General features: G+C 29.6%; 2 protein-coding genes and 1 long non-coding RNA gene across 6 annotated transcripts; 2 read left to right on the top strand and 1 right to left on the bottom strand.

The window, feature by feature from the left end:
* Window positions 1-706: 706 nt before the first annotated feature.
* Window positions 707-6,097, top strand: LOC105199209 (major facilitator superfamily domain-containing protein 1). Of its 4 annotated transcripts, XM_039454170.1 has the most exons (8): window positions 707-807; window positions 958-1,265; window positions 2,659-2,935; window positions 3,521-3,937; window positions 4,720-5,031; window positions 5,110-5,222; window positions 5,329-5,567; window positions 5,739-6,097. In XM_039454170.1, exons 2-8 carry the CDS (start codon window positions 1,124-1,126, stop codon window positions 5,781-5,783), a joined length of 1,545 nt encoding a protein of 514 aa, XP_039310104.1. In that variant the 5' UTR covers window positions 707-807; window positions 958-1,123; the 3' UTR covers window positions 5,784-6,097. The 4 variants fall into 4 exon arrangements, with proteins under 4 accessions (XP_039310104.1, XP_025994308.1, XP_025994306.1 ...); XM_026138523.2 differs by lacking the exon at window positions 707-807 and having other exon boundaries at window positions 809-1,216; window positions 2,810-2,935; XM_026138521.2 differs by lacking the exon at window positions 707-807 and having other exon boundaries at window positions 809-1,265; window positions 2,810-2,935.
* LOC120358793 lies at window positions 5,863-7,707 on the bottom strand. The gene is made up of 2 exons (XR_005575661.1): window positions 7,537-7,707; window positions 5,863-7,455 (listed from the first exon to the last, which is right to left on the bottom strand). It is a non-coding gene; the product is annotated as an uncharacterized LOC120358793 (long non-coding RNA).
* LOC105199208 (ATP-dependent RNA helicase DHX33) lies at window positions 7,257-21,046 on the top strand. Its single transcript, XM_039454169.1, has 8 exons — window positions 7,257-7,579; window positions 11,721-12,045; window positions 15,018-15,310; window positions 16,377-16,609; window positions 16,937-17,287; window positions 18,332-18,530; window positions 19,671-19,947; window positions 20,549-21,046. The coding sequence occupies exons 1-8, from the start codon at window positions 7,356-7,358 to the stop codon at window positions 20,723-20,725; spliced, it is 2,079 nt and encodes a 692-aa protein (XP_039310103.1). The 5' UTR covers window positions 7,257-7,355; the 3' UTR covers window positions 20,726-21,046.
* Window positions 21,047-27,103: the final 6,057 nt, after the last annotated feature.

Raw genomic sequence — 27,103 nt, 5'->3', positions numbered from 1 at the left:
TAACTACCAATAAGCTCTAGTCGTTTCATTAATCATGAACTGTAAATATGTAGAAAGTGGTGACTTCTCAGTTTGAAAAATTTCCCCATGGACAGAATCAAAGTCCTTGGGTGTACAGATGGGAGGGTCCCAGATGCGCACAGGCCCAATTGGACACCACCAATTATAGCGGCCGATGCCTAGAGTATTTCCGTTGGTTGGGTTAGATTAGATTACGTGATTGGTGGTGTCCGATCAGGTCTGTGCGCATGGGACCCTCCCGTACAGATAATCTTGTGCATCCTGAAAAAACGTGGAAGGTTGCAATTTACAATAGAATAAAAATGATAACATGAGAATAGAAATACATTTAAATAATTATAGGCATTGTTACTCAATTACTAATATAATAAATATTTAGAAAAGTAATAAATACAGTTAGAACTGCATTTATAAGAGTTAAACAATCTAACCTCCAAAATATAGTAACACATTCCCAACGGTACACAATATCATAAAATATTTATAACGTATATGAATATTTTCTCTTTTACAATACCATAATAATTACCAATTTATACTTACAAAAGTATATCTGTAATCATGATGAATTATGATGAATTTTATGTACTGTGCGGTCCGGCTTCAGTAATACAATTTTATCGTAAATGATTTGGTTTCCTACGTACTTTATTAATCTAGTGACTTTAGGAGTTCGAAGCGTTATAGAAAAAAGGCTGGCGTAGCGCCTCTCAGGTTCCTCTCTGAATAGATGCCCGTGTACTCCGTGCCCGCTGAAGCTGGCTGAAGTTCGCGTCATCATATGTTGTGTGTATACTGTCTTCGAATGACGCATACCGACTGACAGATTAGCCGATCAACAATGAGGGCACTCGGCAGTCGCGCGATGCAGTCTGAGTAGTCGTCAGGCGTCATTCCAGCGATCGCGGCTGATCGCCGATTCTTTTTGTTCACTAGACCGCGTGCGTGATGACGTGAAGGAACGGACAACGCTACGTGCAATAGAACAAATTAATCACTGCCTGGACTCTATTACCTGTGGAGTAACTCTGCTGTCTGGAACAACAAAGCACGTGACTTGTTTGAACAATAACGACAAAAACATTGCTATAACAATAACGATATGGAGGGAGGTGTAGTAGAAAACTCGGACGGAGATAATCTGGACAGATCCGACGATGAGGTGGCCCTTCAAGGATGCTGCAGCCCGAAAAAGGTGCCTTACCGATTTTTGGGCTTGGCACTTATGTGTCTGCTCGGATTTGGTACGTCTACCATACACCAACTGACATAACTTTGCAAAGCGCGAAATTGTTTGCGCCAGATGCGTCCTTTGTTGTTTATTTTTTGTCACTGCATTGGCTGCGTCACGCCAGAATAGTGTCACTGTCAAATGAATGGATCGCTATCGCGACGAAATGCATATTGGATGCATTCATTTCATCACGTCTCGCAAAATCGATCGTCATTTCCGCGATATTTCATAAATACATACATAGAAATGTATTTTGTTCCAAAGGTCATTCTCTGATTCTTCTATTTATTTTAAATAAAATTGTGCTATTTCAAGATCATGTTTGTACAGATTGTTTACTTTATGTTTATATATATATATATTTTTTGTATAAACAATGCAGCTATGTAAATTATTTTGAATTGGATACACAGAAAAAAATAACCAAGTTGTAAGATTAATATATTGGATTTTAGTATTGATAAAATAAAAATACACAACATTAGAAAATAACCAGAATATAAATATCACTCTTTCTGGTGAAATCTAAATCTTTGGGCTTAAGCAAAATGGTTGACTTATAATTTTAAGATAAGTTTTACGACTTAAATCTTTATCTTTAGTAACGCACAATAACTGTCTTATGTCTCAAGTCTTAAGTTACGAACAAAATCTTTTTTTAGTTTAAGATTTGAGACACAAGACAGTTATTGTACGTTACTAAAGACAAAGACTTAAGTCATAAAACTTGTCTTAAAATTATAAGTCAATCATTCTGCTTAGGCCCTTTAATGCTCCATAAATTATCTGTTGAGGACATGTGAAATATAGTTTGTATAATTTACATTGTACATATATAATGTATATTTCTTTATATTTTATGCATACTGGCAACTCTGATTTTAATGCTTTTCAGTATCAAGTTTAATAACAAATCCTACGTTTGTAATATGTTAACACTAGTTGCCTACACTAGTTGCCTACAAGTATGAGAAATCTTTCAGTTTTGATTTGGTAGTTAAAATTTAATAAAGGAAAACAAATAAAGAATGGGAAATAATTAGTTGAGCTGAAAATTGTTTGAGTGTATTCTATCTTGTGTCTCTTCGTGTTATTAATTGTAGGAGAAAAAATTTGACATTGCTTAGATAAGCTGCATCATGAATGTTCTCTTTGTGCAGTTTATCATGTCGCTTTCCTTTTTTTTAATATTGGCCATATGTTGTATAAGTGATGTTAGAACCTATGACACAATTGAGCTATGTATACATGATAGGGTATCTTCATTTATCAAATTGTATAGCATTTAGCAAATAACATTCTGATTTATATAACTGAGAAAATAAGCACTGTTTAAAAAATTAGTTTTATTTCAGCATTGCAATTCCAGTAGAAATTTTAAATTTATATGTTCTTTATTTCAGGTTCGTACTTCTGCTTCGATAATCCTGGAGCATTACAAGATAATTTTAAAACTGACTTGCACATGTCAACCAGTACATTCGTTCTGCTTTATTCCATATATTCGTGGCCAAATGTCATTCTATGCTTCATTGGTGGATTCCTATTGGATAGCGTATTTGGAATTCGGTTAGGTACAGTGATATACATGGGACTTACATTAATTGGCCAGATCATCTTTGCAACTGGCGCTATGATTGATACTTTTTGGCTAATGATGCTTGGTCGATTTGTCTTTGGGTATGTTTTTAATATTGTTCTATCCATAGTAAACAAAAACAAATTGAAAATTTTAATCTATTTAAATCCATCCATATGCATACTTTAAATTTATGAAACTAGATTGAAATGGATTCGACTCCATTGGAAATGAATATATTTCTATTTGATAATACGAATAGAGCTGTCAATGTTTTTGAAGATATTAAAATGAATTCAATATTTTCAAAAACTAATAAACTTTTTCAAATGAAAACTTTTTTTTGAATTTAAATGGATTGAAACAATGTATTTCCTATTTGCAATTTTAAATTGAATGGTATTCACAATCCACTTAAAAAAAAAAGAATTTATTTCTGAATTGAAAGATATAGAAAATATGTTTCATTCAATTCCTATAAATGGATACCAAAGCATTGTGCTTTGAAATAGATTCAGATTTTCAGAAGTATGCATTCGCGAATGTTGAAATAAATCTTTTTCAATCCAGTTTTTAATCTATTTTTGTTTATTGGATTAGAAAATGCAGAATTTCACAATATTGAACTATCACATGATATCCTTTTATAAATTTGTCAAATTAACGATCGCTTTTTTTTCCTGCAGAATCGGTGCAGAATCGTTGGCGGTTGCTCAAAACAGTTACGCGGTCCTTTGGTTCAAAGGTAAAGAATTAAATATGGTGTTTGGGCTGCAGTTGAGCTTCGCTCGGGTAGGATCGACCGTCAACTTTTTAGTAATGGAACCAGTATACAATTATGTATCTCAATATTATAAAGGCCCAAAATGCATCGGCGTAGTTCTCTTCCTCGCAGCTCTCACCTGTGTGATGTCGATGATATGCGCCTGTGTATTGGGTTTTATGGACAAACGGGCCGAAAGATTGCTTCGACGAGGAGAAGGACAAGAACCACAGGTTGTTAGCCTAAAGGACGTCAAGGATTTCAAGCCAATCTTTTGGTTGGTTGCAATCATTTGCATTGCTTATTATGTTGCAATATTTCCCTTCATTGCTTTAGGAAAGTAAGTACAATAACGAAAACATCTATTGCATAGAACAATCTTTAAATTGTCTCAGCCAAGATCTGTAAAATAAAAATATCATATTACTATTTATTTTAGAAGTTAATTCTCGTATTCAATTTTTCATATATGATTACATAGGATGATTTTACTGTTCATAAGTTTGGAAGCGCTTGTGATTTTTTCGCGAAATGTTAAATTTCACGAAAAGTTAAATATATAAAAATTTTCAAAAAGTTTTGAAGAAATGTATAGAAATTAAAAATATTTTTTCTTAAACACATTTTTTTCTTTTTTCTGTAAATTCTTTAATTTCAAAAGAAAACAATTTTATAAGAAACGAGTTTTTACACAAAAAGTTTGATATCATTGCGAGAATTATTATATTAATTTTTTTTACAAAGCACTAAAGCTTGGAAAGCCTACCTTCTAATAATTTATTAATTAATTTTTACTTTAGTTTTAACTTATCTAGAAGATTTTGGTTAATTTTTGTTCAATAATATTTCTATCAGACAATATAATGCTTCGAGATAAAAAATATTTAAAAATTATTAATTTTTAATTTTATATAATTTAGGAACAAAATATCGTAAAGATAAAACTAAAAAAAGTTTGAAGCTTTTTTCTCTTTAAAATGCATTTTTGAAAACTTCTCTATGATTTTTTTTCACCAATACATTAATTTTTTAAAAAGTGCGAGAAAATCGCAAACGCTTCTAAATTTATAAATAATAGTGTATAAAAAAAGTAAAATTAATGTTTTATTAATTTTATTTCAGAGTATTTTTTGAACGAAAGTATGAATATGATCCATCCGCTGCAAATACAGTGAATTCTCTTGTTTACTCAATATCGGCGATAGCTTCACCTCTCTTAGGTTATATCGTGGACAGAGTGGGTAAAAATGTATCATGGGTATTTATTAGCATCTGTGTGACTATTGTTGCTCATGGGTTACTTGCTTTTACCTATTTAAATCCCTACGCGTGTATGATTCTTATGGGATTAGCATATTCTATGCTCGCTAGTAGCTTGTGGCCTCTGATTGCTCTCGTTACGCCAGAACATCAGCTTGGGACGGCTTACGGAATGTAAGTAGTAATTAATCATCTTAAAACAAAATGATACTAAAGAGAATGCTAGCAATCAAATTAATATAATTTTTTTAGAGCACAATCTGTACAAAACTTGGGCCTCGCTGTAGTCGCGATTGTGGCTGGTATAATTGTCGATAAAGGAGGATATTTAATGCTCGAGATGTTCTTCCTCGGTTGGCTCTGGAGTGAGTATTTTCGCAAACTTGGAAAATTTTACCTAACAATACGATACAATTCCCAAGAATGTAGAGACGGAAAATTTTACAAATAACATATTTTACGTTGCAACAGTTTCACTGATAACTGCCGGTGCAATCTGGGTGACGGACATGGCAATGAGTGGTGGTTATCTCAACATGACACCAGGACAAAGAGAACGATATGAGGCAGTTCAATGCACGCCTGAAAGTTTGGAGCGAGAAAAATTGCTGTCATCGGAATGTACATCGGATTTCTCAGCTGACAGTCTTATGCAACCACAATCTGACATTAGTATACGAAATCGTTATTTGTCTCGTATTGGTGCAATGGTAAGTCGATTCTATTAAAATTATATATATTTTGGTCTTCTTTCTGTAACATTAAATGATAGACTAACGAATAAAAACAGAATATAAATGAAGAAAAGAAATCCAGAATGTAAATTGTAACGATTTTTAGTAATATTGTAACTTTTAATAACTTGCTTTTTTTAATTCCAGGTACCGCCTCATGCGATTACACCGATTCATAGACCATTACGATGATAATTTAGTTGCAAATTCTTAATATATAGGTGTGTAAAAGATACTTTTAAATTTCGTCGAAATGTTCGCTCATTGTGTCTTCCTATTACACACAGCTTGATCTGTGATAATTTCGTGACGCAGTTCTATTCAAGATCTTTTTTAATTGTATCGTGGCCGTGTTTTGATAGACTCGATCGCTGTCGATATTACAACATTGCATAATATGTGTTATATTGAAACTTTTATTAATTTTTATGGCGATGTCACAATTATATCTTTTATCAATGATGATTGTGGAGTGTAAATCATTGATCTCTACCTCTAAAAAGAGATAAGCGTTGCGAAGTTACTTGTTCATAAGATACTTGACGTGTAATATATAAATTGATATATTATATATTGATGTAATATTATAATAAATGTTTGATCTCTGACCATTGTTCTTTTTAATAATTTCAATGAAATGATTGTATAAAAAAAAATTGTTTATCATTTCACTTTTTAATCTTTTTTATGTTTTAATATTTGCAATGTTTTTAAAGTTTTTTTCAACTCTTTCTCTTTTCTTTGTGACCAGTTAATTTCGACGGAATACGATGTCGGAATACATTACTCATGACACATGATAAAAGCTGGTGTGCACGTCGATGTTGGCATTAAATTTAGTATCATTAGTCACAGAGGACTGATAATTCGCGGACTCTGGTTTTTTTTAACTCATACCTCTGTTTTTCATGATGAAAAATGTTCGAAATATTACCAATCATGAATCAAATACCAGTGCGTTGATAACAATGGAAAAATATATAATCATAAAATTACTGATTGAGAAGTTCATTTACATTCTTTGAAATTTCTTAATCGTAAGCATGATGAATACATCAATATAATTAATAAAGAAAAAAGCGAAAGATACAAATTTATATATATTTGTATGAAAAACAGGTAATTTTTTAATCCAATTTTAAATAAAATTAAGCTTCATATAATTTTGGATAATTATATATACGTATAAGTTTTGTAAAAAAATGAAAATAATAATCACGAAATTTTATAGAGCCTGAAAAATCCTTTCTGAAAACTAGATTTGTAAAATATGAAGTATATACTTTAATTTTTTTTTTAATATAAAAATTAATAAATATTTTATATAAAATATTTAACATAAAACACATTATGTATTTATATATTATGTAAAACATTTTTTTTATATTAAATTAAAAATTCAATGTCTTAAACATTACAAAAAATTATATTTACTATTCTAAAAAATATAGATTTTTATACACAGAAAAGCGGTACTTTCTTTTCCGGAAATGCGTAACGCCAAGTATTCTTTATCTGCGTAGCACACAAGCGTTCGACGTATGTAAAAATTTCTAACTCGATACTTGGCACAGTGGTGTTCCGGATTCCGGATGCGCGCGCCGAGACGCCAATAGGAGTAGGACATGCGGACAGTGAGTACGGAACAGCTGTAACGCGCAACACGTGCTTGACGTGCTTGACGTGCTTGGTCGTGCTGTAAGCTGCAAGTGGTACATACGCGTGTACGTGCATCGTCCGGCATTCCGAGTGGTTCGCGGCGAGATGAGGGTCCACGACGACGCGGATCCCAAATACAGCGCAATGGGGAAGTCGTCCAAATTAGCTATGAAGCGGCCCAGCGCCGTCGTGTTCCGCGAAAATCCTGGCAAAGTGCGGAAAACGAGCGAGGATAATAAAGTCGCGAGCGCGACAAAGAATAGCGACAAAACGAACAGTGGCTTACATCAGCGAAGAAAATCGCTGCCCGTCTATATGCTCCGTAAACGGTAAGTTTCTTGAATATAAATGATGAGATGTACCCTTTTTACGCGTCATGCGCGAAGAAGGGAGTGTGACTCCGCGACGTTCGCGTCGTGCACGCGGTATATATACATACAGGACGCTGCGAAATGGAGATAGAGAGGTTCACTGCTGATTGTAAATTAGTCAACAAGTCAATTTCGACGTGACGTTTACTCACGGTCGATAAAGTAGAAAATGAAACTAATTGTTTAGTTTATTTACAAATTTTGTGTAAGAATTTAAAAAAAAATGTGTATAAATTTTTTATACTATAAAATAATAAAATATTAGGAAAAATGTTGAATTGTCAACTGATTTACAAATATATTTTTAAATTACAAGCAAGGAAAAAATTAAAACCCAAAAAAGAGCAAAATTGTATAAGGTATAATTTTTTACCTCGTTTTTTACGTTTTACTTCTGCTTAATCAGATAATATACTAAACGTTTCGTTAAAAAATGTATTTTTATATTGCTATTTGTTATATTTTATAATATAGTATACATTTACTAATTAAACTGAACCCAAAGAGAACAGAACGAGGGGGAAACCGCTGATCAAAATTGTGTACACTACTGCCTAGTAATGCCCAATTTTTAGGCATTACTGCCAAAATTTTACGTAATGCCCAGTAATGCCCTAGTAATGCCTAGTAATGCCTAATCTAATTTCATCAAAATCAGAGGTGGAGGGGGTATTCTTAACAATTACCTTCTGTTAATAATAAAATAGAAATATAGTAAAATTGTAGTAAATTTAATTTAAAAACATTGTTTACACATTGTTTAGTGTGTATTGTGCTACAGTTTTATGGTATAAATTTTTTTAGGTAATTGAAAAAGAATTATAGAAATGCATTTTTTAAATAAAATATTTATTGTGTATTTATGTTTACAATATAACATACATAAAATATTGCACAACAGAGAATTCTCTCTTTCTCTCTCTCTCTCTCTCTCTCTCTTTAGGGCGCGGATTTTTAACAAACAAATTTATATAAATCAATTTTATAAAATTAATGACAAAATTAAACACAAAATTTATACAAACCGAGGGGAAATTCACAGCCGGCATTGGTGTACAAAATTTCGGCAGTGGACTGCCGAAAAAAGTAAGCAGTGACCTATAATATTGACGGCATTGTCGTCAGTGGTTGGGGAGTGGTGAGCTCACTTCAGAGTCGGTTTTTCGATCATGGGGTTGAGCACAAAAATTTTTGAATACTTCGGGAAAGCTTTAGAATTCTTGTGCAGGCATTGGCGTATGATAATGGGCACGCGGTAGTGTTCATAATTGCATGGCATTGCCTTAATTTTAATATAGGATTGACGGCATTGTAGGCATTGACTAACAATAAGCATTGTCGGCAGTGTACAAAAATGTCGGCAGTGTTTTACAGCAATGCCAAAAATCGGCATTGGTGTACAAAATTTTGGGTTGTGAATTCCCCCTCGAACATTAGTTAGTATTTCATGATTCCTTCCTGCTGCCTCACAAACACATTCTTTTTTCCCTCTTCAGTAAATTGTAAATTTTGTTCTATATACGCGATGAACTTTTACTTGTTGGATGATTTATAGAACTCTATCGTTAACAAATTGGTGTTGATAAGAATTGTTCGCGTTAATATTTATTGAGTTATTTAAGAAAAGTGAAATTTTATCATTCCTTTTCTTAATTTTTTTACATAATTGTAGAATTTTGGAAATTATATAGAAATATTTAAAGTTTTGTATTACAATTATTTTAGATTTCTGTAGTTATTGCTTTGTAACTGCATAGTACATTGATTATGGATTCCGTTTCACGCATGATGCGCATAATGTAACGTTTGTTGCTCATCGAATGTTAAACAGGGATAATAATTATTTATCCTTATGGTATGAAACAGACTACATTCATAATCCATGTGTTGTGCGGTTACAAAGCGATAACTGCAGAAATCTAAATTAACTGGATTATAAGTCTTTAAAAACTTCTATATGTTTTTCAAAATTTCATTAGCGGAGAAGAAAAGTAGTTTTGTTATCTGCAGTTATGTCATATATCATTTCGTTTCATTTTACTACGGGATATAATTAACACGCATGACACTGATGATACAAAACAATAACACGTGTGTTCACTCGACTCGTGCACTCGCACAATGATAGAATCTTGGTGTGCTGAGGTTAATGTTAACTAAAATTTTGCTTTGTTATGTTGCGTGTATGTCTAATGAATATAACTAAAAGTTTTATAGATTCAATTGGAAAATATTAAATAAATCCTTATAGTAAAGTCTATCAAACATTCTAGTTATAAAATTTCGAGTTTTATTATAATAACCAAAAATTTTATTTGCTCACTAAAATGCACTTATTGTTAGTCATATACGTCTTGTGATATAATTAAAACATTTTTCTTCCATGTTCTTTAATAGGTTAAATTTAAAGTTAATTTTAAAAAACTTGTTTATATTAAATTAGAATATTATAATTGAAAAAAAATTAGATTACTTTAAGTAACAAAGCATTTACAGTATATAGTAAATCATCAAATAAATTTATTATTTTAACACAATGATAAGAAAGCCTTCTTCGGTCGTAGATACATCTTAGTGCCTATATTTATTCGTGTGATTTTATATACTTCTTCAAATTCAACCAAAATGTGCGCCAATTGTTTTTTCGGTCGTAACACAGCATGTGGAATAAGAATTAGTAATATCACGATTTTTATTAAATTAATTAATTAAATTAAATAATTGATGCTAACTTGCATCTATATACCCAATACCCCCTGAAAAAACTGTAAAAAAATTTATTGCGATAAAAATAACACCCCACCCAGGGTTCGAATCTGGCATCTTCGGCTGTTATTTTTCTCAATAAATTTCTTTACAGTTTTTTTCAAGGGGGAATGGGTATATAGATGCAAATTAGTATCAATTATTATATTAAATTAATTAATTTAATAAAAATCGTGATATTACTAATTCTTATTTGACATGCTGTGTTACGACCGGAAAAACAATTCGGCGCACATTCTGATTGAATTCGAAGAAGTATATAAAATCACACAAATAAATATAGGCACCAAGATCTAGCTACGACCGATGAAGGCTTTCTTATTATTATTGTGTTGTTACATTATCGGTCCAAAACATATCTCTACTTTATTATTTTATTTAAAAATTAAATTTATATGAAATAACAAAGAAATATTGTTTTTTATATGGAAATTTATTTTTCTTCTACAATTTTTTTTCTTTTACATAAATAAATTCTTAATCCTCTATAGTATAATCACAGTATAACCGATTTTTCACTGCTTAATCAAACCGCAATTCGATCATGTTGGTGATCGGATGTGCTTCTCAAAGGGTTTTTGGGCTTTAAAAATCTGAAAAAATGATACACTCTTTTAATATTTTGAAATACAATTATAGAGTTGTATGAATTGAAATGTTTTTTTTTTTACTTTTTTGTACATGTCTGAATTTGAAGCAGAATTGACAAAACGTATTGATGCAATAAAAAAATTTATAACTTTTTTATATTATATCTACAAGACATACATACATATAATGTGATTACGTGCGTTTTGGTAAAATTGAACAGAATTTTTAGTTATTATAATAGGACTTGAGTTTTATAATCAGAATGTTTGAAAGACTTTTCAGTAATCTGGTAATTTTTACAAGATTTCTTTCATTTTTTAACAGATGTATTAGTTGAATTTACTATATTTCTAAATAATACAAGTCTTTTTTCAGTACGTATGTGTATACATACACATATATTACATAAATTATTACATTACTATATTATAATAATAAATCGTAGCAACATAGCAACAATTGTATCAATACAATATTCATTCTTTAAATAACTCTTTTATTCTGTCGCCGGATCGTAATCATTTCTGTATGTAATAGTTTCCATTTTGGTAATAGTTTTATCTTTCTCCAAAACATTTATTAATCGAATTTATACAAGTATTTTATTGAAAGCTATCTACAGTAAATGTCAGAAAAATTTTCAAAAACTAAGATCTGCATATATTGTCATTATAACATTATATATTGTTTTGTTCAAATTGTCATTTTTATTAAAGAGAAATAATTGTTCGACGATTTTCAGACTGTTGGACGAGATACGCCGGCACAATACTCTTATCATAATAGGTGAGACTGGTAGCGGTAAAACCACGCAAATTCCACAGCTGTTGCTCCACGCTGGGATTGCTGGGTCCTCCGGTTGCATCGGCATCACACAACCGCGTAGAATTGCGGCGGTCAGCATAGCGCGCCGGGTCGCCCAGGAACAAGGGGCGAAACCAGGAAAGTTGGTGGGCTACTGTGTTCGTTTCGAGGATTGCACCTCTGCGCAGACGAGGATCAAATATTTAACGGACGGCATGATGGTGCGAGAGGCGATGACTGACGAGATTCTGTCGGATTACTCGGTACATTATATAGTCATACTAGTCGTACATCACAAGTACGATATGACACAATTATTAGAGGAGCAAGATTATATTTGAAATTAGTTGTCAACAACAAATTTTAAAGAATTTTTTAACGAGGTTTGGGATAACTCCGGTATATGTATATGCTGCACTTATCTAAAACTTAATTTATCAAATATTATTTATTGTGTTTAAGGAAAATTAATTATACCAAAACTTTATACTATTTACCAGTATACAAAAAATACAAAATATTAATTTTTTTTTATTTCAAAAAAACTTTAAAAAAATTTTTGTATTTTTGCTATATGTATATCTTATAGAGGTGGGATATACAATCACTAGCATTCATCTTATGCGCTAATTGTGTCATATATTCAAACAGATATGTACAAGACATCAAACTGAACAAAGAAAACAAAAGCTATGTACTTTTAATTTACTGTACTTTATCCTTTACTCTCCTTTTTCACTTATGTATCTTGAAATAAGCATTAGGCCTTTTATATTCTTTACAACAATTATTTTCCCGTACATGATTGCATTACTTATTATGAAAAATCGATTCAACTCCACTATTTCGTTTACCGTTAATAATAAAAACCTAAAGTTATAATACAATACTAATGTGACATAAAAACACATAATAGAGTTACGTATAAACTACCCTCACTTCTATTTTTTTTTTATTTATGTGATGTAAATCTTCAGACGGCATAAATACCGGAGTAAGCCTAACGAAAGATGTTATTATTTATAATATATCCAGAGTTGGAATGTTATTTTATAAAAGTAATACATTATCATTATTTTCAAAAAGTAACTTGTTACAGTTATTTGTTGCTAATTTTTAAAAATATTACTGTTTTGAAGAGTATTATTATTACTTACAAGGGACATGTTACAACTGTTCGGAACCAATTTGATTCTTCTTGAAATATATTGTTAAACACAATATTGTTAAAAATCTAAGAGACACGTATTTTTTTATACGTGTGGTATCTCATGTTTAGATGTACGTTATTTCTTGATTTGTTAAATATATTCAACTTACAGACATCAATGAAAGTCCAACAACATTCAACGAATTGACAATCATTCCCAAAGATGTTAAACTTTGCTTTGTATTGTAATATAAGTACAATTTAACACAGCAAAATTGCACAGATATGAAGTCAATGCAGTTGTTTTGTTATGGTTATAACAAGACGACTGCACTGACTGAACGTAAGATTGCTAAATGAATATATTTATATTGTCGATTTATCTTGATTGTTTACTTACAATTAGCTTGAATGTACATACGTGTAAATTTATATCATATTTTATCATTTATTTTAAAATAAATGTGACATATTTTTTTACATGAGAGACGATTTTTTGAATGAAATACGAGATTTTGATATGAAATATGTGACTTCTAGAGGATTGTCTCTTATATTATTACACAATTCTTCAGACGTGACACTTTTCAACAATCCATTGTACTTTAGACAAGTATAGTGTTTTAACACCTCTGGGAGAACATGTTACTATTATGATTATACCAAAAGATACTACAGGGAAAATACAATCATTAGTTATTTACGGATTAGAATTTGGAAAACTTTGCTAAAAGGTTTTTAGATACTGTTTTACTATTGGAAATTAATATATGTAAATATATTTGCATGAATAATATAATATAATAAAATTCTTTACATAATCAATTGCTCTCTCCACAATATCACAACTTATTTAAATATTTGTGATTTAAAAGTGGTTATACAAACGAAAAATTAGAAGAATTAAAAAATCTAGTAGAATCTGGTTTTGACAAAACTTGAACAACATGTGAGGTCGAAGTTGCAATAATATAATATAGCTATAGTAAGATGTTGATGGTGCAAGAAATCATTATGTTTAAAACATTTCTTAGTTGAGTACCATTATTATAATGAATATACTGAGTAAATGATACAAAACATAAATTTATTGAATAAAAACATTTAAAAAGTATTTAATTATTAAGTACTTTTAAAAATTATGTAAATCATAAGTAATTAAGATGTAAAAGTGTAAGAAAACAGTTTTAAGGGAATAAGCAGGATCCTTTGAAAGGTAAAAAAAGACTATTTTTTTATGGAAACTATGTGAGCGATTAATTTGAAATTTTACATACATTTATTGTTGTTATTCAGTAATTTTTACAAGTCAAAATAACCCAAGTTGTAATAATTTTTCACTCTGTGAGAGAAAATCCCCCCTCCTTTTTTTTTTTCAAAAGAAAGTTTTACTCTCTAAATATGAGATAACGCACCTATAAAAAAATTTGTGTCTTAGATTTTTGTATTTAACAATATATTTCAAAGAAAATCAAGTCAGACACTTGTGGCTCTTGTTAAAAAGTATATGATTCATTATTTTTTCATAAAATTTTGATGACCTTTTCTTTAGAGTGACATACAATCATCTATGCTAATTTACTAGTTCAATACGAAATCTTTAATGATTGTGGTAACATGATTCACACGCATATATTTATAAAGTAACGATAAAAATACTGGCTGAATTTGTTACCGTTATGGTTGCAAATAGAAAAAAGTAACGATTATTACAAAAAAAATAACGGCAACAGAGTTATAACTATAGTTTTATAGGATTATAATTTTCTATAACTCAATGATATAATTGTTATATAACGAGTGTATAATAGTAATATTATTGAGTGGGTAATTATAACTAACTGTAACTTAGTGTTTACTAAAAAATAATTTATTATATCCCAACTCTAGATGTAATTTACTACTTCGTTTAAACTGCGTTCTGGAACTATTTTAAATTAAATTCTTATAAAATAATTACTTTAATATGTTAGCAAAAAATAAAAATTTAATGCTTTTCTGAAAATTAGAGAATCTAAACATCATCTTTTTCTACTTATTTAATTGTTTACTCGATTATTGCATGAATTGGTAACTTTGCAACAGGTGGTAATACTCGACGAAGCTCACGAGCGATCTGTGCAGACTGACGTTTTGTTTGGTGTGGCGAGACGAGCGCAGAATTTGCGCAAATTGAAGAATCTGCCGCCTTTAAAACTTTTAATTATGTCGGCCACGATGGATCCTATTAAATTCAAGGAATATTTCCAAGCGCCGGCGTTGTATTTGGAAGGTCGTCAACATCCTGTGAGGATTTTTCACGCGGTTACCTCGCAGCAGGATTATGCATTCGCCGCGTTAGCTACGGCGTTTCAAATTCACCGTGAGGCACCCGCAAAGTAAGAACAACATGAAATTCTAACACATGTAAACTGTGATTTAGAAACAACGTATATAGAAATAGATGTTCTAATGTTAAAAAATTTATTGTTTTTGAAATGGATTATAATCCTAGTAGAAAAATTTTAATGAAATTTTAACGTTTTATTAAATTTGATGAAATTTTAATGAATATGTAACAAAATTTTAATTATAGTTTTTTAAACAGATTATTTTCAGCGTTTAAAAATAAATGATATTTTAATGAGAATTTAATAAAAATATTATAAAATTTTAAAAAATTAATACATTTAATGAAAAATAAGGAAATTTTATTGAAATTGTAATACATTTTTTATGAAACTATAATGAAAAGACGCAGATACTTTGTATTGACGAATTGAAGAAAATTGTAATAAATTTTTAATAAAATTGCAATGAAAAATCGCAAAAATTCTTTGTTGATGAAGTAACATTTTATTGAAATTTTAATGAGTTTTTAATAAAATTTGGATGAAATTATTGATAAAAAAATATTTTAAAATGAATATAAAATTCAATAAAATATCATCAAAGTTTTATCAAAATTTTATTAGAATTTTTACATCAAAATTAAGATATGTTAAGGAGATTAGAAGTTTGTTCTTTGTGTGTTTATTTGCATTACAAAGAAATTATATCTTCTGCATTTAATATCAAAAATATTTTCAGCTTTTTTTGGAAAGAAGAAAAAAAATGGAAAAAAAGAAATATGAAAATTGTCTTAAACGCTACCTTAAGATGTGTGTCATGAATTAAGCACAGAGCTGCATTAGCATTCTAAGACGGTTTTAAAATAAGAATTAATTATGAATATTGCCCAAAATATCATCAAAATTTTATTAAATTTTTTTTATCAGAAAATTTCATAACATACTTTTATTTACAAATTTAAAATCTATTTCTGAAAAAATGACACACATGCGGGATGAAGCAAATCTGAAATCTATGCTCTTCTTGACTATGCTTGTTCATCAACATTCATTTTTCTCTTGGAATCATACATTATTTCATTTATATTTTAGTAATTGTTATTTAATTTTTTAGTGAGGATATTCTCATTTTTTTGACTGGCCAAGAAGAAATAGAAGCAGCTGCAATAGCTGCCCGACAAGTGGCTAAACGACTGGATGGACAAGACTATCCGCCTCTAAAAGTTTTTCCCTTATACGCGGCTCTGCCCACTCACCAGCAATTAGAGGCCTTCAAACCTTCGGCACCGGGAATGCGGAAATTAATACTATCGACAAATGTTGCCGAGACATCCGTCACGATTGGCGGTACGTATATATTTTTGATTTCTATTATTTAATTTAAGTAAAAAGTGAAAGAGATAATAAACATTTTTATCAGCGCTAAGATTTTTTATGCCAGATACTTATAAAGATAAGATAAGAAGTAAAGAGGAAGTTTATTTCTATAAGCTCTTTAGGGAATTTTTCTAACGTGATAATTGAAGCGACATACTACTAATAGATTATGTTATTTTAATTATGTTATTTTCAACATCGTGCTTATTTAAATATTAATTATACAGCGTTCGTTGTTTTCGAATTTATATTTATTTAAAGTCTCACCTGAACATTTAATAAGGAAATGAAATATAGGAATCCGCCACGTGATCGATACCGGTGTTGTCAAAGCGAGAACACATCATCCAACGACGGGGTTAGATGTGTTGAGGGTTGAGAAAATCTCACAGGCTCAGGCCTGGCAAAGGGCGGGTAGAGCCGCTCGCGAAGCACCAGGCAGGTGTTATAGAGCTTATACACGAGAAGAGTTCGAGAAGATGAAGGACATGCCGATACCAGAAATTCAAAGGTGTTCTCTCGCGGGAGTCGCTCTGCAACTGCTCGCTATTGGCGTCGACATTACCACCTTCGATTTTATGGATAAACCGCCTAAAGAGAGTATAAACGTGGCCGTGAATTGTTTAGAAAAACTAGGTGCAGTTAAAGGTAATAAATGTTACTTATTAATTTACAAATAAAAACGCTTTTTTAAATATGTTTATTTGCTTAGAAAAAAAGAATTTTATTTGGACAGTTATATTTAATAAATTATGCTTATTAAATTTCTTATTGATTTTTATCAGAGTTGGATGAGTTAATATATTTTTTTAACTAAATTAAGTTAAAGTTAATAAGTTAAAATTAATTAAAAGTTACATCAAGATTAATTAAAAATTAAAAATTAATTCTGAAAAATATTACAGTAGAGTCTTCTTAAATTTGGCCCCTCTAATCTTTGCATTCCTTTACACGTACTTTCACAAACACTAATATCATACCCCTTCCTTAACAGAATACTCTCACCACAGCACGAGTCTACCAATCATCGTGTACTTTGCTCGCGCAAGTACACGATGATTGGTGGACTCGTGCTGTGGTGAGGGTATTCTATAACTTTGGCATTCCGCTCTTATCGCCCCATCAGTCAAAATTAAGGAGACTCTACTGTATTTATATTAAATTAGAATATCGTAATTTTTTAATGTTAAAATACTCTAAATATATAATAAAACAAAACAATTACAATATGGATGAAATCAATTTAATATTATTTGGAAATTAAATCTGTATAAAATAATAAATACTTTTATATATATTTTTAAATTAAAACGAATATTTTTTATATAGATACATTTTTAACTTAGGGAAAGTTTGTAAGTTTATGTATTTTTTCTAAATAAATAGTTCAAATTAAAAATTAATTTATTTGAAATTAACTAAGTTAAGAGTTATTAATTTTTTAACTTTATTGTTTAATTTTCAACGTTTAATTAATTATCCAACTTTGATTTTTACTTGCTATTTTTAAAATAACAGTTTATTTAATACTAAAACAAATTTTTTTTTTTGTTATATAAAATTGAGATGCGTTAAAAGAAAATGATTGATCGGTGACTGTTTGTGTTTTTATTTCATTATATCGAGCAAGATGTGAGTAACAGGAGTCATTTTAATACAGACAATAAATTCTTATATAATCCCTCGTAAAAGGATCTCCACCGCAGCTGACTACGCTTGGCCGAACGATGTCACTGTTCCCGTTAGACCCTCGATTTACCAAAGTGATCCTTGCGTCGGTGGAACACAGGTGTTTGGAGGAAGCACTGACGGTTATCGCTTTATTATCAGGAGAATCGATTTTCATGGACCCTCCCATGAAGAGAGAACAGGCTCACAATGCACGCTCACGGTACGGCTCTTGCAATTTTTTTATCGTTTAAAGATACACTGATAAAGAATAGGCAAGAAAAAATTAGAAAATCAGTTTTTAATTTAAAATGGTTTGCAAATAAGGATGCTTGAAAAATGTTTATAGATAAAGCATTATGAATGCACAATTGCTTTTCTAATAAAAAATTAACAAAATTATTCTAAATTACGTCGCATATTATATTAAGCGTTATTTTATAATTTCTAAATTGTTGATAATATTCTTTGTAGCTGTGGTAATAGAGCAGTCGCGACATAACTTTTGTCTTGCAAGACTCCGGTTCAAAACCTGCTAATAAAGTGATAAATTTTTTTTTTAATTAAACATTTTTAAAAGTAATTTTTTACATGATAGAGATAAATTTGCCGAAATTAATTAGAATTAGAAATTTTATTTTTTACATTATTTAATTTTATTTTTAATTAATAAAAATACGTACGCTCTTTGAGATAATATATTGATTTTTCTGCAATAGCGAATAAAATTTGAAATGAAAACAATCGAAGTCTACTATATTTCGCTTTAAGAATATCGAATAAATGAAGATTTTTTTATATTTTCAACTGTTTTTTATTAAAATTTGAAAAAAAGTTTTATTAATATTTCAATTTCTAATTAAATTTTCTTAATAAAAAACTTATTTTAATGTTTAATTAAAAAGAAAGAATTATTTGTTTGTTCTCTGAACCGGTTATCTTTGAATCAAAAGTTATGCGAATGATATCTACCAGCGCAGTCGCGTGGACAACTGATAATAGCTATAAAATGAGTCGTCTATTACATCTGGATATAACACACATGATTTTATGAATAACTTTGTTAATTTTTTACTAGAAAACAAGAAACCATGCATTCATAATGTTTTTTTTAATTATAATTAATGAACGTTTTTCAAACTACTCGTAAAAAATTTATAATTAAAAATTGATTTTTTTATTCTTGTTACAACTGATTTTTATTTTTTTATTCCTTGTGATGAAATCAAGATAAAATCTATGATAAAGCTACTATCATGAAGCACTGGTACTTGTGACAGAGTACATTTTGTATTACGATTTGCGATTGACTACGCAAGTTATTATTTTATGTTATCCGAGTAACTTTTATTGGGGGTTTTAGATTTGCTTCGCCTGAGGGAGATCACGTAATGTTATTGAATGTGTTCCGAGCATACCAAAGCGTTACGCAGAAGAAAGTGTGGTGCCAAGAGAACTTCTTGCACCATCGAAATCTGGAGTACGGGTCGGAAGTGAGGCAACAGCTTGCAGCGTTGGCGGAACGTGCGAATTTGGAGAAGGTGAGCTGCGGGACGAATACGAAGCAACTCAGAAAAGCTTTCCTCGAGGGATTATACGAGAATCTCGCTGAGCTGCAGAGGGATCAGACGTATGTCACGGTAAGTAAATGTTCTCTCTCTCTCATAATATTATTTCTGTCTTATTACTAGTTTTTTTTATGTTATATTGAATATTATTCTCTCTTTTCTCAACTAATTTCATTATAAAATAATATGCAAAAATATAAAAATCTTTCAAAATTTAATATATATATATATATATATATATATATATATAAGTTATAGAATTTTTATTGATTAAGACAAAATTATTATTTTTATTGAAATATGATATACATATATTGGATAATTTTATAGACAAGTTTCTTTTATCACATTCATATTTGGAAATTTTCATATTTCAATTATTCTCTTTTATTCTTTTTTAACGAATTTCAATCAGCAAATTAGCGTCTAAACATTCTTTTCTTTTTTATTTATTTTACAGTGTTTACTTTTGCCTTTGAATGATAAAGATTTAAGCAAAGAGGAAGAAAGAGAGTTATGGAAAAATACGCAAGGAATATATAATAAATGATTTTTAGTTCTTATTTCTTTATTTTCCTTTATTGTTTGTATCTATACCGCGCTCGAATTTCCTACAGTCCTACAGCGACAAACAAGCAAACTCTTGAGTAATCATATTACGCGTTTGGCACAGGTGTATTCGAAGCAGTCGGTAACCATACACCCTTCTTCAACGTTGCACGGTACAAAGCCGCCGTTGCTGCTGTTCACTGAGGTCGTAGCCACTGGAAGATGTTACCTTCGCGGTCTATCTACCATCGATCCGGCGTGGTTGACGCAGAAGAACATCGGCCCTGGGAAACGCGACTGACGCAATTTTTTATCTTACGACGTTATTTATACAGAGCTTATTTTTGTTGACGTGAGATGGAATAATTGAGGCCACTGAGTAATGGGTATGACAAAGTGATTTTTTTCGATTGATTATGGAAACGATATAATTATAAAAAAAGATTACTGCGTTGTCTTACGTATACATTTATTCAGCGGTGTCAATTACGGCCACTGAGCCCTTTTTCATATGGACGCAATTTTGTTGTAGATATATTATTAAGAAGAATCACTTTTTCTACTACTTGTACGCTTTAAGCACTGTTATTAAATTTAGTTAATACAAATTTTAATCATCTTATGTGTTGTGCTTTGTATATTGACTCGTGAAACTTCTTGAACATCCGCTTTTGTGCATAGCCTTGCTCGAACAGTTTTAGAAGCTCCGTCCATTTTTTCAATCAATGCAGAACAAATACTTTTTTTTTTAAACAAAGACCTATGACCGTAGAAAGCATTCTTGTTCAATTTGTATTGATACATCAACGATCAAAATATCTCTCTCTATTACTTTAAAGTCACGCTGCCCGTGAAAGCGTTCTAACTCATAGTCGATTATTGCGAGAAATATCATCACAGTCTCAGTGGTTGAGTTGGCTAAGACACCCGTACCAGAGATTTGGGAGGTCCCAGGTTCGAATCCTGGTTGAGGTGATATTTTTCGCAATAATTTCTTTACAGTTTTTTTCAGGGGGGAAAAAGGTTAATATTTAATAATACATGATATTACTTAATCTTGTTTAATTTAGAATTATGTTATGACTGAAAACTAATTCGGCGCGCAGTTCATTGAACTTGAGGAAAGTATATAAAATCACACAGACAATACAAGCACGAAGACCTAGCTACGACCGTAGAAGACATTCTTGTTCAATTTGTATTGATACAGCAACTGTCAGAATATCTCTCTCTATAACTTTTTTTATTTAAAAAATAATTTTTTAAAATTTTATTACAATTTACATAGATGCATTTGAATGAGAACATCCATATTCAGCGTTTATTGTACGTCATTCTTATTTATCCTTTTGTATCTTACATAAATGTAGAAGTTCTGCGAGAAAACCGACAAATTTCTAACAAGAGAATAGTTAGAATTGTCTCATCAATTTTGATGAGTTTTGGATATACAGAACATTAAAAAAATATTAGACTCATATTTTTTTATCTGCTTATCTTGAGGTTTAGGGATTGAAACATTCTCTCGAAAATAATAGATTTCGAAAAAATTTGATTTTTTTCAAAAAAGAATATATCATTAGTTTCTTATAAAGAGTATAAGAAACTAATAAACTTTTGTATGAAACATTTTTTCCTGTCATAGTTTTAAAGATATTTGCTAAGCCGAAAAAGCCATTATTTTCGAGAAGATATTTCAACTCCTAAACCTTGAGATAAGTAGATAAAAAAATATCAGTCTAATGTTCTACAACATATTTAAAGCTCATCAAAATCGGTGAAGGACATGAGGACTGTTCCCTTGTAAGACGTGTTCTAAGGTCCTAAGCAAGTTCATGTACGTACAGTACCACTATATGTCAATTGTTCACATTGGATAATTTTCTTAATATTGTAACAGGCGAAAAATATTAAATATTTATAACTTTTATTAGATTAATTTTATTATTATTTTATAATTTTATTCGGTAAATATTTTCTTAATTATATTATTTGTTCAAAATATCCAAACAAATTGATAAAAAAGATGGCCTTGTATCGAAATCCTGGACGGTAAAATGATGAGCAATAACATGTTTGCAAGCAGAAAATAGATGTTTTGAAATTTTTGTGTTACAATTAATAAAATTAGCCATATATTGATAACTGAGCCGAATTGACCTGTAGTGTATACGAATTTTTTACTTAAAATAACCTTTAGAACATATTCTAAAAGTTTGTTGAACTTTTCTGCGGAACATTTTGTATATCTTGTTTTTATATAGTAGGAGCCAAACGATTGTTTAGCAAACATTTACGACCGTTACGATAAATTGAACAAATGCGCATCGGCGGCTTGGCAAATTTGGTCAATTTTATGGTCTGCGTGATCGCCGCAAAGAAATCCGGTGGAGCATCTTTGTCTGTAGATTCCGAAGGACTTAACCAGACTCCGCGCGCTTAATGCTCGTTGATGGTAAGTACTGCGAAGCGATTTAACCGCGAAATGAAGTTTCGCGCGCATTCTGGCAAAATAGCAGGTAAATTTAGCCGCGGATGTTACGCGAGTGTGTTACGCTCATAGCTGCGCACTTACCCGGTACTTACCGCGCTCTGTTCCGCGTTCTGCGTATCGGATAATTATGACTCGAGCGGGAGACGGTATTGAATTTGCAGCTACAGCACAAGCTAATCGCCTCGAGCGAGTCAGCGAAGAAAGCGCAGCTCGATGTCTCGACGCAGCTGATGCTGCGAATTTTCTGTTCAATTAAAATTTTAATGCTTATGCATTCCGTAGCTTTCAACCCATTTTGTTATTTTATTCATACATACTTGCAATTTTAACAAAAAGACAGCTTTACTGATTATAAATATTAAATAGAAATTGTTTCTATATAGTGAAATGTAAATATGTAAAAATAAATTACAATGTTTTTATAAATATTATTTAATAAATTTTCTGGGTTTTTTTATTATTCATCAAAAATAATGAGTAAACAGTTTGTATTTGTAAAGTAATTAAGAAAAAAAAGGCAAAACAAGTAAAATAAGGTACATATTTTTAACGATAAATTTTATATTTCTGTTTATCATCTAATATACACTACGTTTCGATTTACCTAGTTTTCCTCAAATATTAATAAATAATAAATTTAAAATTAAATAAATAAAGATACGCACATTTGAATAAATATAAATGTCAGTGCAGATATAACTTTGCTGATATAACTATTTTTTACACTTGTATTTATATTTATTTGAATGTGCGCATTGATATGTATTTAATTTTAATATTATTTATTAATACTTCTGAGGAAAACTAAACAAGTTGAAGGACAATGAAGGAAAATCGTCTATATTATAGTACAGCTCTCTTAGAGAAAGAAAGTTCTCCTAGTGATAGATAAAGTAACATTGCCTTATTTCTTGGAAACTAAATACTACACTGTATAATTAATACTGATAATAACGATTTATTTAGATAATTATTAAAGATATAAAATGTAATGTTCACATATTTATAGTTATTTCTATATTAAACCTGCTAAAGTAAGTTCTTGAAGAACAAACATAAAATTTGCAAAAATTTTTTCTTGGAAATTATATAGTTTAAACAATAGTGAATATATTATTGACAATATTAGATCATATCATATTTATATGTTTGTAGCTTCCTAAAATTGCTTTAATATCCTAAGTTACGAGAAAAGCGTTGAACGCTACAAATTCACTAATAAAGGTCCAAAAAACTGTACAAAATACGAAGATTTAATTTTAACTTTTTAATTTTGTGAACTTGGTTTAATACACAAAAATATATTTCATCACTTTGTTTACCAATTTATTTTATAGTTAATTCCTAACCTAATATAGGGTCATGTCTAAATTTCGATGTTACTGATGCCTATTGTCCCGGTTTTGAGGCTCAATTTCTCAGTTCTTTTTGGGTTATATTGCGAAAATATTAATTATTACAAAATACGAAACGGTATTATAAAGACTACTATACCATAATCTAATAAAAAACATTTTCTAGTTTGTATTCATGTTTATAAAGTTTTATTTTTATTTTTAGTCTTTGTTTAAGAAATATTACTCGAAAATAAAGTATTATGATAGTATTTCTAAGTATATTAAATGATTAAATGGAAATAAGTTTTATGTTAAAAATTACATCTTATTTCACTCATTTTTGGCCTTTTATTTTTCTTTGATTTTGTTTATTATTGTATTTTGTTTTAATTGTTACACAAGCGATCCATTGTACTATTTAACATTAAATACACATTATTTGTACGTGAAATATTACACATGCTCGCATATGGCAGGCAAGAAGTTTTTAAAATAAATGCTTTAATAATGATGCAAGTGAAACGGTTAATTATACGGTTTAATAAGGGGTGGCGTAATGCTCTAAGCGAATTAAGCATGATATGAGAACGCCACTTTTTTGTCCTACATTGCGCATAATTTGAATTAAGAGCTTACATTTTTAACGCATTTCTGATATATGTATATAAATATATACTGATGTTTAATTCGAGAACATTTGCCATTTTTTTCTCGCATTTCCTAAAAAGTTAAATAAAAAAAGTCTTCTAAATATTTAGGCGAATTGAAAACATTATAATAAAAATTTATCTTTTTTCTTTTTTGTAAACTCATTAATTTGGACATTAAAAAACATTTTGTAAAAATAAATTTTTACATAAAAAATTGGATATCATTAAGAAAAAATCTTTATTTAAGTATGTGCATAGCTGTATTTATAACGTATGTTACATTTGCTTTTATTTACTGTAAATTTGAAATAAAAGTAAGAAAATATGCAATTTTTTAAAACAATTTTAAAGTTTGGTAATCCTGAAGCAAATTATCGACATTTTTAAATTAGAAAATATTTTTGAATTAACAGTATAGAATTTTAATTTCTTTTTTACACAATTAAAGTACGCTAAAATAAAGAGAGCAAACAGCAACTTTATTTTTGCTAACAAAAAGAATTTTTTTAATTTTAAAATTTGTTATGTGTTTAAATATGAAACTTTCTTCATTATTAGTGTAAAATTGCTCTTTCTCTTTATTTTTGTGCGTACTTTAATTATGTAAAAAATTTTGAATTCTGTGTAAAGCTAATTCGAAGATGTTTTCTAATAAAGAAAAAGTAATTTGCTTCAAGATTCTCTTAAAGAACTTAATTTAAAATATTTTTTCTAATTTATATAAAATTGAAAATTTTTTCAATATTTTTATTTTACTTTCAAGCTATAGAGCTTGGTGAATTATTATTAGATAAAAAATAACGAAAAAAAAGTATTTATGTAGGGATATGATTTATATATTACACAGAGGTGCCGAATAATCATGTCTAGAATATTCATCTCTAGATTTAATATTAACGCGTTGACTGTCATAGTGATCATCCATGACGGCTTCAAATTTTTCAGTAGTGTCTTTACGATCATTGGTGATCGACGTTATTGAAACTTTATAAGGGAACATTACATCTACCGCACGGATCGAAAAACGAAACTTAATTTTACGAATTTTTTTAATGAAAAAGTGAAAAGAAATAAAGAAGTTGTATTTATTCGTGTTTATTAAATTTTGTAAAAAGTAATATATAAAATAGCTTCAAATTTTCTTAAATCATGTTTTTAAGATGTTTACGATGATTACTGCTATTCCTACAAAATTTATCAGAAAACAAAATGGCAACAAACTTTATAAAATTGAAACATAGATCTAGTGGTTAACGTAGTTGTTTGTTAAATAAAATGATAGCTAGTTAAAATCTACATAACGACTTTTCACTATACATATTACTTGTTTTTTGATTACGATAAAAAATCGAACTTTCAAAAAATTCTATTTGAAGCACTAGTTTTTTGTGTCTAGAAAAAGTGTGTAAAATTGCCAATTGATTGGTTAAGCTGTTTTCAAGATATGGTCATCTTCAAGTGATTGTATTTTTGAAAACATAAAAGTTAGAAAAACTTAAATAATGTACATACTACGTTATTTCATATTATTTTTTCATAAAATTTAACTATTATTTTTTATAAATTTAAATAATATTTTTTATAATGAAATAAACACTATCCTTCTATCTCTTTCCACTTTTTGAAAAAAATTGCAAATTTAAAAAAAATCAGGAAGACCTTTGTTTTCATCCGTGTGTCTAGTATACTCCCGTTAAAACGTTTTTAAGAAATAAATGCCATTTAATATTTTGAATGACATTTACATGAGCGTACCGCAGATTTCAATCAGCGAAGGACCAACAAAATTTATTTTTACACAAAATTTATTAAGATATGCATACTGATACTAATTTTTAAGGATCTTTAAAACTTTTTTAATACCTTTTTTTTATTGTGAGCATCATTCTGTGTATATTTATTTAGTAATACACGTAATCCATTTAGGCGTTTTTCTGATATTATTAATAGCAACTATATTTTCATTCTATGCAGTGTATGTAAAAGACCTTTTAATGATGTTCATTGTGCACATTTGGATTAAGGAAATATGCAGGTCATTTATTGTTGGGACGAAAGTTTCAACTTCTTTAACATCTTTTCTAGTTCTTTTTTATAGGTTTTTTTATCTCTTTTAGAGAAATATGTATTTATTTGTTGGTTAAGAAGTGTTCAACTACGTTGTAATCATTTTTATAATTTAATTCTTTCTGCTTGTC

This window comes from Solenopsis invicta, chromosome 10, assembly GCF_016802725.1.
Source record: "Solenopsis invicta isolate M01_SB chromosome 10, UNIL_Sinv_3.0, whole genome shotgun sequence".
Classification (NCBI taxonomy): domain Eukaryota; kingdom Metazoa; phylum Arthropoda; class Insecta; order Hymenoptera; family Formicidae; genus Solenopsis; species Solenopsis invicta.
Note: the sequence above shows the minus strand (reverse complement) of the source record. Positions and strands in the feature narration are given on the sequence as shown.